At 26.0% G+C, this 13,639-nt stretch overlaps 1 protein-coding gene across 1 annotated transcript; it reads left to right on the top strand.

Annotated features, from left to right (window-relative positions):
- The first annotated feature begins 286 nt into the window (after positions 1–286).
- LOC135926485 (uncharacterized) lies at positions 287–13,208 on the top strand. The gene is made up of 10 exons (XM_065462375.1): positions 287–374; positions 432–528; positions 572–639; positions 683–787; positions 833–862; positions 906–996; positions 9,538–9,702; positions 9,760–9,828; positions 10,791–10,937; positions 12,657–13,208. Exons 2-10 carry the CDS (start codon positions 469–471, stop codon positions 12,825–12,827), a joined length of 906 nt encoding a protein of 301 aa, XP_065318447.1. The 5' UTR covers positions 287–374; positions 432–468; the 3' UTR covers positions 12,828–13,208.
- Positions 13,209–13,639: the final 431 nt, after the last annotated feature.

Genomic DNA, 13,639 nt, shown 5'->3' with positions numbered 1-13,639 from the left:
TGGGTCTCGCCCTTAACGTCTAACGGATGATCACCGTATACAGTCAATGGACTGGTTGGCCTAATTTTTGGTCACCCAATATTTGTCCATATGTCAATATCTAGCAATGACGCTTGTACAGCAGTGTCAAAATCAAATTCAACATCTAAACCATTTATCTCTGCAGTTAGTTTTGCTCTATTCTCTCGATTTTGTTGAATCTTCCAAATATTATGAATAGAATCACTTGATGACACTCTTCTATAATTTAAATTCTTTGATTTACAGCAAACTGCAAAATGACCAATTTTTTTACATTTATTACAATATCATATCATCAAACTGCCGTTAACTAGTTCTTAGGTTAAATATGGTCAGAAAAAATATATCAACTGGTATTAAAATAATATTCATTTGGTTAATGTTTAGCACAATATTATTACATTTTTAAGTGCGGGTTTATAAAAAAAATTGCTGCTGCCTGCTGTTATGGAAATGAAAAAACCAGGGAGATTTATAGCCCAAATCACCAATTTTCCTCCACATACTGTTTAAATATAATTCTAACCTTTATTAATATTTATGTTTACAGAATTTCTCTTCATATCTAAATGAAATAAAATTTAATGAACCATCCTTTTTTGTTCAAGATCAATTAATGTATAATCAAATACATATTTCTTTATAAAAATTTAATGATTAGAACCTGTTATTTTATCCGTGAAGAAAATAGAAATGCATTTGTCAATAAAATTAAAGGTAGATATATTGGCAAGACAATATTGACATTAAGGTCTTTGAATCCTAAGTAATTATAATATATTTTTTATTTATAATTTTAATTAAAATTTAGTGTGAATGAAGAAGAGAATAACAAAGCCAAGTATATTAATGAAACCGATTATGTCATTATAACTTACATTTAGAGTGGAAAACAATGAAATAATAAATTCCTCATTACTTCTTAAAAGTTTATCAACTGATGATGGTATTATATTGCAAGAAGTTTCACACGAAGTTGAATTTTAAATAAATTGTTTATATAATTTGTTACCTAAAGACTAAGCTCTAGTTTAAACTAGGTTCAAAACTTGAAAATAAAGAAATTAACATTTTTTTATTAAAAAATAAAAACATACCAAAATAAACTTGTAGCATTTTTTAAAAAATAGAAGTTTATTTTTTATTAAATTTTGTTTAAAGTTTCATAACTTTTTTTGGATATATTATTTATAACCCTTGCTTGGATTTCAAAATTTATCATTTGAGTTTGGTCCAGATTTTTTCAAAAGAATATTTGTAGCTAAAGGTCTGAATTTTTAAAATTTCATTTTTTTATAGCCTGATTTAAATTTTTAAAGATCTTTTTATGAACATCAAATTATATTATTTTTATATTGGCTAAGAGATATAATCGAGTGATATGATATGTATAATGGCTTAGTTTCATTTCAGTTTTGACCAAATTTATATAAGTTTATTTCATAGAAATTCATGGTTTTTTTATAATTTTTATAATTAGTCATAATATTATTTTATTAATGAACCAAAAAATCTGATAAATTTTAAAAACTTAGAAGTAAAAAACTAAACAACAAGCTTTTAAACACTTAGAAATAAAAACAAAAAAATTTAAGACAATAAGTAAAAGTTGATTTTATGTATTTCATTATAAAACAACGTATAAATTTATATACTATATTTTTTCAAAATATTTTAGAATGCCAATCTTTTAAAATATATATAAGGGTCATTCCATGTCAAATGAGCAAAAAAATCAAGATTTTCGGCCGACCCCTTTCAATTTTGATAAAAAGTTGTAGACTGGTTATATATGTTTCCATTAGATTATAAACAAAATTTTAGCGCATTAGCAACTATATTAACGGAGATAATCGGAGTTAAAGGTCCAAAAAACGCATTTTTTTCCTTTTTACTGATGTTAAATAATTAGTTTTTAATTTAAAACTAATTATGATCAAATATTGAATCTAATATCAATAGCTTAATAATTGATAATTATGGCGAAAACATCAAAAATAATTTTTTTTAAAATATGGGTCATCTTATGGTCAGTTGAAAACTTGAAATTAATATTTCGAAATGTATATGATCTCCGATTTTTAATTTTTTTAAGAAATATTATCCGTTTACTATTTTTTTAATAATTTCTTTAACAATTAGCATGGCTGGATATTTATTTAAAAAAATATTGCGATTTTTATACTTTAAAAAAAATAGATGGCGCTATATATAATAGTTTTAATATGTTAAAATTCATTTTTTTTATTGATTAAAAATATTTTAATGTAAATATATCATAAAATTCGATTATATAACTTTGTAAACCTTATTCCCCTGAGATATTCGCAGGATAAAAAATTTTAATAATTTTTTTAATATTTCATTGTAAATTAAAATAATTAAAAAATCGGACTAGCACACGAACAAAAAAGCAGGATTAAAGGGGTGCAGAAAAATTATTAAGGGAAAAATCGAAAATCGCATTAATTACCAGACCTACCCCCTATCCACCCCCTCCCCAGACTAAGTCATACCCATTAAGACCAAGAATGTTATGAAATTGTCATTATCTTACATTATTAAAATAACCAGAGATAAAGAAAATTTCAAAGATTTTGAAAAATTTTTTAAGCAATAAAAATAACAAAATTATAGTTCTGATGAAATAAGCCGACTCATGCCTGGAATAAAAGATTGTGTGTCTGTTAAAGGCGAGAAAGAATTAGCAAAGATTTATATTAAATAATCTTAAAGAAATATTCAAGATGTTTAAGGAAGAATACCCAAGTATATCAATTGGATTCCCTAAATTTGCCGAACTTAGACCAAAAAACTGAATTTTAGTTGGATGGCACACACACTGTTTGTGTCTGCGCCATTCATCAGAATGTGAAATTAATGACAAATGTAATAGCTGAAAGTACAGCAGGAGAAGATTACTGTCTAAATTCTTATAACAATCTTTTGGCGCAAATTATTTATAATCCATCTCAGCCAAAATGTTATTTAACAAATTGTGATCAATGTCCTGGTATAGAATCTCTTATGGGCCAATTATACGAATTGTTTCAGAGAAATCGTATAGAATATGTCACGTTTAAACAATGGATCACGGTGGATAGAGCAAATCTTGAAACTATTATAAAGTCCATTGATGGTTTCATCGAATATCTATTATAAAAAGTTCAAATTTTACTGCGTCACTCGTTTATAGCTAAACACAAAGTTTATTTTTGAAGAATTCCAAAGAAAATTTAAAAGATGAGGAATTTTCAACAATTCTAGATTATTCTGAAAATTATTCCTTCATTTTACAAGATGAAGTTCAGGGATTTCATTGGAACAATGTGCAGGCCACTATACATCCATTTGTAGCATATTATAAATCTGGAGAAGAATTAAAAAATACAAATTTTGTTATTTTGTCCGAATCATTAAGCCATAATACTAGTGCAGTCCACCTTTATCAAAAAAAATTCATTAAATTCTTAACAGCCAAATTTCATTCTAAACCATAAAAAATAATATATTTTTCGGATGAAGCCGCGTCTCAATACAAGAATCGCAAAAATTTTTTGAACATATGCCTTCATAAATACGATTTTAATATTCCTGCCGAATGGCATTTCTTTGTCACTGCTCACGGCAAAAATGCATGTGACGGTATCAGAGGAACTGTCAAAAGATTAGTTGCCAGAGCTAGTCTTCAAAGGCCAAATAAAAATCAAATCCTAACCCCATTAGAATTATATAATTATGCTAAAGAAAATATTAATATTCAATTTGAATATGTATCCAATCAAGAATATATCGAAGAGGAATTAGCCCTTCGTAAAAGATTTAATTCTGCACTGCCCATACATGGGACCCAAAAAATTCACGGGATTATTCCCATTGATCAAAATAAACTAAAAACCAAAATATATTCTAATTCCAAAAAATATAATATAAAACAAGTTCCGTTTTTAAATGAGAAAATTATATTTTAAAATATTAATGAATATATAACATGTGTATATGATGATAAATGGTGGTTAGGATATATAATCCATAAAAGTTATACAAATGAAGAAGTAAAAATCCGATTTTTACACCCTTGTGGACCTTCAGCCTCATTTAAATTTCCTCTGAAAGATAATATTTTAGTGTTGCCTAAATCTCATATTCTCTCGCTGGTCAATCCTTCTACTCCCACCAGTCGAACATATATATTATCTCCTGAAGAATCTCACAAGCTAGCCAGGCTTTGTATTCCTTTAGATGAAGTAAGATTTAATTAATTTATAAACTATCTTAATTAGGCAAAATTTGTGAAGATTTTAAAAATTTATGATCTGAATTACAAATAATATATATAATGCACATTGTAATCGATTTAGTATGATATATATACATTAAAATATTTTTAATCAATAAAAAAATAAATTTTAACATATTAAAACTATTATATATAGCGCCATCTATTTTTTCTAAAGTATAATAATACCAATATTTTTTTAAATAAATACCCAGCCATACTGATTGTCGAATAAATTATTAAAAAAATAGTAAACGGATAATAATTCTTAAAAAAATTAAAAATCGGAGATCATATACATTTCGAAATATTAATTTCAAGTTTTCAACTGACCATAAGATGACCCATATTTTATCAAAAATTAATTTTGATTTTCGCCATAATCATCAATTATTAACTTGGCTATTGATATTAGATTCAATATTTGATCATATTTAGTTTTAAATTAAAAACTAATTATTTAACATCAGTAAAAAGCAAAAAAAGACGTTTTTTGGACCTTTAACCCCGAATATCTCCGCTAATATAGTTTCTAATGCGCTAAAATTTTTTTTATAATCTAATGGGAACATATATAACCAGCCTACGAATTTTTATCGAAATCGAAAGGGGTCGGCCGAAAAGTGATTGATTTGACATGGAATGACCCATAACTAAAATTGTTATTAACTAGTTTAAATGGGTTCAAAAGTATTTATAATAATTTTATTTTCTGCTTTCAAAATATTATAATGATTTGATTGATTTAGAAATTTATAAAACTGTGTCCTGGTTTTGACTGATCACTAAACTGCCTAAACAGTAAGAGAGAGACAAAAAAATATAAAATAACAATGCCAAATAATTAAAACAAGCCAAAATAAGGTGTCTTAGTTCAAAAGCTATTTAGCCTAGTCTAAACAGAAATGTATACCCAAACTAGGACATAGCCTAAAAGATTATTTTGGATTCCTGGTTTAGTTCAGCCTCCTGAATTCAAAATTTAGTCTGACTTTACTTTAGTGAAAGGTCTTTATAAATTGGTCTCCATTCCAATTCCAGTCCAATCTTCTTGGTCTGGACTACTATAAAATTGAATGATAAATATTTTATAAAATATAATATATTAGATTTCTAGAATTTTTTTTAATATTATTGATAATATTTATATAAATAATTACAATTTAAAAGTTTTCAAATATATTTCACAAAAATTATTGGTATTACTTCCACACATATGTTCATGAGGCATGGCAATCTAAAAGAATTTAAATAAAGAAGTCCATTTTTATTGTTCTTTGATCGTAATCATCTTTATAAATAAGAGATCTACAAAGCCCAGTCCATCCGAAAATCTGTACCACTGATTAGTCTGGGCAATTTAGTTCTAAAATTAAATGGACAGGGCCTAGCAAAAAATTTAACTGGCCTCGTAGATGAAAAAAATTGGTGCTGGGACAGGCCGGATAATTTTACATACCTAATCTTTTAATATTTGTAAAATTTTAATAGGCCAGGCCCCAGGCATACAAATTTGATAATTTTACGCCAATGTTTTTATTAATAATATTTGAAAATAAATTACAAAATAACATTTTTTTGTTTTCTAAGAGCTGTCCTAACTAAAATATTAAATCTATAAATATTATCTTAAATTTCACAAAAAAATTAAACTTATGACATGATCCAATTACAAATTAAAATTATCAATACAGTTATCAAATTTAATTGATTTATAATGCGGTTGTTGTAGTAATAGATAGCCCGAGAAAAGTTATACAAAGAACCTTAATTGACATTGAGGGAAAATAAAAATAGATATAGACATTAAAAATTTGATAGCCGAAAATTCATATAAAAAAAATTTAACCGATCGGGGTTGACTTTTCTCAAAATTTAACGCACCGGACAGGGAAATTTGTGCTAAAATTCTTAACAGGTCAGGCGTTGCCAATCTCTAATATAAATGATTAAAAACATACAATTTTATCTTTTTTAACTTAAAAAATCATAAACGAAAATATTTTAATGGTTTAAATAAAGAATTCTCTAAGCTTTAAATTTAGATAATATTGTTTCCTATTTAAAATGTTGTATATCTATATTGACCAAAACGCTATACCCCAGGCTTGTGATTTTTTATTTTTAAGCATCGCTTAAATTTGTTTTTTTATTTTTAAGCCTGTTCGGTTTATACTGTTCTTAGGCTTGGGCCATCCTCGATATATTTATATTAACCATTTTACGGCCAAACTGTATTATTTAATAATTGTTAATGAATTATTTAACACTATTATAAAACTATTAAAATCATACTACATTTACATAAAATTAATTCCCCATTCCCGATTCAGCCAGAGCCAAAAAAATCAAAATATAAATTTACCCTAAAATATATTTATGATGTGGTAAAATATGTAATACACCACAAGGAAAAGAATGTTAAAAAATGTAAAATTAATTATTTTATTTTGGCCGAAACCGGTTTAACCCTGTTCAACCCGGTTTAACTTTTTATAAAAGTTCCTTTTACTTCTTCAAAAAATAATTATTTTGGTTCGGTTACGGTTCAGATATTTATAAAGGTTTATAACGGTTTATCGGTTCATTCTAGTTCACTCCTGGTCCTGCCCTTTTAGTATTCTATTGAGTTTTTTATTTGAGGGTAAGGGACTCATTTTTAATCCCCGTCCTTATTGAAATTTTCTTACCCAATTGATTTAAAAACTATAGGGGGACCGGAGTTTCCCTAAACACTAAAGATTAGAGGGGTAAAAATAAAAGAATTTAAGATGGACCTTGCATTTTTTAATTTCGAAGTTCCTTATATCAAAAAGTCGAGATTTTTTTTTATATAACAATATAAAAAAAACTTAAAGAACAAAGGTATATAAACGTTATGATTTTTTTTTTCAAACATAATTTAATAAAAAAAATAACACCTGGCATTAATGCGAGCCGAATTTTTTTTAAAATATATTACCCTTATTTTTTATTTTAAAATTTAATATATAAAAAAATGTAAAAGGGTAATAAATTTACAAATGAACAATACAGATATCAAACACACAATTGATTTATAAAACGATTATTATAGAAATAGATAGCAATAGAGTAGAGTTATTAGTAGTCTTAATTGATATTGGGGGGGGGGGGGGGTAGATATAGATATTAAAAAAATTGATAGCCCAACGGACCACAGAATAGTCAAACAAACATTTTATATATCGGGCTGGGCAACTTGGACTAAAAATCGTAACGGGCCGGATCTTGCAGGTCTCTCATACCGTATCTACCCTATGAAGGCACTCTATACATGTTGGAATGCAATTCCTACAAAATCTGGTCTTTTATAATTAAATAACATGCGCTATCCATAAATTATCTAAGCTTTTAAAATTTTTATTAAAAACTGGATAAGTAAAGCATTTCCCTAATTTTTTTTAAAAACCTCCTATATATCTGATAAAATAACATTTTTTGCAAATATTAGATGCTGAGCCTGCTTAATAGAGATTAGAGAATATAAAAAAATTATTCTAAAAGACTAATTTTGTTAAAATAATTTATTTATTTTATCGGCTTATGATTTTACTGATGACAAATTATTATTAGGTTTTGTTTTTTTTTAAATTTGGTTTCAAAACAAGGTCAAATTATTATTGCCAAAAATAGGACATTATTTTAATATGTATTTTCTTAGTGATCTTGAATTGTGATATTTGATACCAGTGATAATCCATAAAATATAATGTTTTTAATCTAACCAACTTCCAAATATTATAAATTGTTGTTTATTTTTGATATTCAACTACAAATATTTCAGGCTAGGTCTTATATTCAAAAAAATACTGCCCGAAAGTTTGATTCAGCAAATAAAAGTATATATTAAAAATAGTTTGATTTCCAGTGATTTGCGGGACTATAATGAGTGTTTATTTAAATTTCATTTCTATAGAACTAGAGAACGAATAAGATTACAAAAATGCAATCATTTGATCATATTTTATCTTATTAATTTGCTAAGTTTAGAATATTATTCTTATTTTAGAGATAGACGAATTGCAGCTAATTGATGCATAAAAATTATTTTCAAGAAATTGATATAATTTATATAATAATATTTAATTATTTTTTTCAGGGAAATTGATATAATTTATATAGCATATATAATTATTTTTTTGAAAATAATACATAGTAGTACTATATATTTTGATATCAATTAGGATTAAAATCTATTTATAAAATTTGAGAAATTAACTGATGAGATTAATTTTTTGAAATTTTTTTTAAAAAATGTCTATTTTAATTGGATTAAGGATACAAAATAACGATTTCAATTTGAAACTCTAACTCAATATTTTATCCAGAAAAATATTAGGTAAACCTGAAGATTTCATAGAAGGAATAAATGTTTAGACATATATTATCAAAATCTTTGGAAAATCGGCTCAAAACGAGCCGTTTAACAACACTACAATGGGCACGTTTATGGCCCAAAAGCCCGCTTGTCGCCCATTTTTTAAATATTTTTAAACCCCCACCCGCCCGTAGATACTTTAAAAGAAACTCACCCATACCCGCACATTTATCTAAGTTGTTTTTTAGCCCGCTCGCCCACACAATGTTTTAAAAGTATTTGATCGGTTGGTTTTGACTCATTATTTGTTTTCTTAAACTTATAAAATATGCAACATTATGAAATTAAAATATTTTTTTTGAAAAAATATAAGTTCTTTCTGTTCATTTTCCACGAAAAAAATATCAAATTAACCCAGCCCGCCTATTGCTTTAAAAATATTTTTGACCCGCCCACCGAATCGGCCCATCCAATCTTTTAGTCTACCCCGATGCAGACCTCTAATATAGAATACCTAGCTACAATTTTTTTGCTGCATTTAAATTTACAAAATGTATTTCTCCACCCCAAAATCCGTTGATTTTTATTATCAACGAGATTTTTGTTTTAAAAACCCAGATATCTATCTCTTACTGTTTTTGAGAATTGGGCGGCCATCATTTAACGGCTATTAGAATTGGACGAGGAGATATAATAGTTCAATCTTCAACATACGTCATATATATTTTTTAAACATGATATTCAGAGTTTGCATTTCTTCATTTCATAAATATACCACTAGCTTTGACAGTTACATCATTTAGATTCAAATTTACCTTCATTTATATTTTAACTTTTTTTAAAATAATATGCAATCGAGATTCGCATATTTAATTAATTTCATTATTTTATTTTAAAGTCCTTCGCTAAAATTACTCATGTTTATGACCCATTAACCTTTGCGTGCCAACTCAAATGCCAAATTATCAAATTGAACTATATGGAAACCCAATTGGCCGACATATATAAAGAATTGAAAAAATCAGTTCCCGCCAAAAGTCAATCGGATATCCAAAATAATGAGGTTTGTTATTATTTTTATTATATCGAATAATCGATATTTTTTTTATTTATTTATTAGTTGTACATTTGCGCGGACCACAATGACTATCAACGTGGATTATGTATACAAAATAATCACCCTGACATGGTAATTTAATTATTCGAAATATGACCTCTCAAATTATTATTATTTTGGGTAATGATAATTAATTTTAGACAAAAATGCTTTAAAAAATTATTGTTTTGGAGTGGCGGTTGAGGCTTAAAGGTTAGATAATTTGAGCCAGAAACGCTACCGCACTTGTTCGATTTCAGCTCGGTACACTTTTTTTCCTTTTAAAACTCCCATGGTTATGTTTAGGATCAGGGTTGCCATGTCTACCATATTGACTAGTAGACTATCACATTTTTTTGAAAAAATTGAAATTTATCACACATTCACCTCAACTACCACAATTCTAGCACATAGAAAGAAAGAAAGAACTTCTCTTTTCTTTTAAAATTTCCCAAATATACCATAAGATTAAAAAAAACTTTTATATAATCTACCCAATATAAATTTTATTTGTTTAAAAGATATATTTAATTGTCATTTTTTCCAATCAGTTTTATAATGCTAGGAAAATCAAAAATAATTTACATATCGCAATAATAATAAATAGGGTGTGCAGTGCAGGGCCATATGGAATTCTGCAAGTGATATACATTATGACAAGCAAAAAATGACTGGGGAGTGATTAACAACTTCTTTTTTAAATATCTAAGTGTCACAAATGATCAATCTTTATCAATAATCTATTAGTTAAAGTTTTGTTATTTTTAGGATTTACAACATCCATCATAAACTAAATAAAGGATTACATATGTACATGTTCTCTTTTTCATTATAGTATAGTTAAAAAGCTGAGTTAGTTTTAAATCACCTGCGAAGGTTTTATTACACAGAAATTATATTATAATTTTAAAATAATATATTAGATCATAATTGCCTAAAGTTCATATAGTTTCACTATTAATTACATCTTGCTTTCGTATCACTCAGTCACAGGCTTGTTATAATATTTATTGTTTTTTTAGCAACTTATTTTCAATAATAATTTCTTTTTTTAGTGCACAATGTTTCTTATTGACTACGGCTACGAAAAATGTTATCATTTCGATAAAGTTGTACCTTTACCCTCTCAATTCAAATCTAACCCCAAATGTCTCATCTTCAAATTGGACAAAGTTATCGTAAAACCTGAAAAATATAAGGAGGTTAATGTCATGTCACTCACTTTCTTTTTTTTATATATAAAAATAAACTTTGCATAATCATAACTAGTCTTTTTTTATAATCTCAGTCTGAACCGTTCTCGATGTCCACACCAAGGACCCAACTGTGACTTTTTTTACGCGTATGTTAAAAAATATTAGAACCTTAAACTACAATCTAATATCAAATTCTTATTTAGTGATCACCTTTACTTTCTTTATTCATTGTATTTCTATAGAGTATCCTCTTTAACCATATAATGATTAGCTTTTCCCTAGGTTGTTTTTAAATAGTGAAGTATATTGCCTTGTTACTAGGTAATCTTTTGTTGCCTTATAATCATTTTTTTTTATCTATGATTAGTTGTAAATGTAAATCGAGAAATTAAATTAGTTAAGATTTAGTGTTTAAGTATATATTTCAACATCTTAAAACACCAATGAGAAAATCCCTTATCCTGAGAAATTAATAATATATTTCCTGTGAAATTGATAATAATATATTTTTATTTAAATATACCCTATCATCTTAAAACATGAAATTCATTTGTCCTAATTTTTATAAAATTTATGATTTATTGAGGAAATGATAATACATTTTTATTTAGATACACCAATATCTCTTAAAAAACCATTAAAACATTTGTCATAACCATAACTTTATAAAATTTGATTTATTGAAAAATGATAATATATTTTTATCTAAATATGCCAATAACACCAATAAAATCTTTTGTAGTTTATAAATATCTGTAATTTTGAAATCTATAAGTAGGAATTTAAATTGTGATTATTCGTAAAAGTATAGGTTCGGTCATAAATATCACTACGATAATGATTTCACAATATTACACAATACCCCCCCCCCCCAAAAAAAAAAATATTTCGACATTCCTAAGACTAGTTAAAAAATTTAAGTGAATTTAAAATCACTAAAAATCATTTAGCATTATTATAATAAACGAAAAATCTAAGGTTTTTAAAATCATTTTTTTAAATTAAAATACTAAGTTTTAAGAACCACTAAAATAAATAAAATAACCAGTCACGTCTCTGGTGATAATAAATATTTTATACTATAATTAGTGTTGTTAAAGGGTTCGATTTGAGCCGATTTTTATAAGGCTAACTTAATATTTTAGCCAGAACAATATTACGCAAGACTGAAGGTTTTGGTCATAGATAGCACGTTTATTCATCTATTAGCGAAGCCTCGAGGCTTAGACAATATTTTTCTGGCTAAAATATTGAGTTAGCCGTTTTTAAAAATCTAGCTCTTGGGTATGTTTGTTAACTACTTGAAAAGTGCTAAATATTATATTTTTTTAAATACGTTTTTGTATATTTACATTCGGAAGCAATAAAAATGTTATTGGACATTTCAAAAATAGTTTTGTTGAAACACCTTATTTTATGGCAATGTTGAGAAAATTACTGTATTCATAATTATTACCCCCTTTTTATTTTAAATAACCATCAGCAAAGGAGCAAACGATAAATTAACGAATGAATATAATCAATTTTTTTTTAAAAAAATGGCGAACATTATTTTTTAAAATATATATTTTATAATTAATTAGGGGATATGTGCTCGATTTTTTTTACAAATTGACCAATTCTTTTGTTATATCAAAAAAAAATGATTTATGTAAACTTTACGATTATATGAACCGAATTTAATTATGGCTTGTTCAATTGTGTTTATTTAACCTAAATATACAGGCTTTAGCATTTATGCAAAAGTATTTGCGCAAAATTATCGGTTACCAATTTAGACGTCGACAGGATGGTATTTACTACGTTATTGGGATAGATGGCATATACAACATTCACGTGCAAATGATAAACGATGACCTTTTGACGTTTGCTCCAAGATTGAATAATCCGTTATAAAAAAAATTTTAAATCACAATTCCAATTTTTATTTTCCCAAATTTGTCGGTAATTGAGATTGCATTCCAAAAAAAATATATTATAATGTGTATTGTATTATAAATAAATTGAAATTATACTCTGATTATATTGAATTATTTGGTTGATCCTTCCTTGACTTTCAAATCTAATGACAAGGTATTACGATCTCACAGTATATATAGTAATGTTTGTAATACTTATTGATAAAAGGATATTTTTTAAATAAACCTAATTTAAATTATAAAAATTTTCAATCACACTTTTATATTAGACACATTTTTTTAAAAAATAGATTTATATGATAATTTAAAGAAAATTATCTAATTTTTTGTTGTCAACCAAAATTCTAATATTTAGACTAAACGCTAATATAAATATATAGTATTTACAATATAAACTATGTATCTGTAATTTATATATATTATATATACTCAATCAATTTATAACTTATATCGTAAATGTAATTGTTTTTATTATTGTTGTATTATATATATGTAATAAAAGTAGACTAAATTGTTAATATATATACTTATCAGATCAGGGGCGGATTGGCCAAGCTATGGTCTTATGGGGAATTTTTTTAGTATTCCATATATAATATCATATTAAATGTACATATAAAATTATTAAATATTGTACTATAAAATCTAAATAATATAATATACTATATTACATCGAGAGTATATAAAATTAGGCATATTGCAAATATAGTTTCAGTAATAGTATTTTATATGATTGTTAAGTTGCCATTATTTAAGAAAATAAAAAAATTTTATCATTAAATCCCATAA

Source organism: Gordionus sp. m RMFG-2023, chromosome 3 (assembly GCF_954871325.1).
Source record: "Gordionus sp. m RMFG-2023 chromosome 3, tfGorSpeb1-WG-v2, whole genome shotgun sequence".
NCBI classification, from domain to species: domain Eukaryota; kingdom Metazoa; phylum Nematomorpha; class Gordioida; order Chordodea; family Parachordodidae; genus Gordionus; species Gordionus sp. m RMFG-2023.
This window is presented reverse-complemented; position numbering and strand designations above follow the sequence as displayed.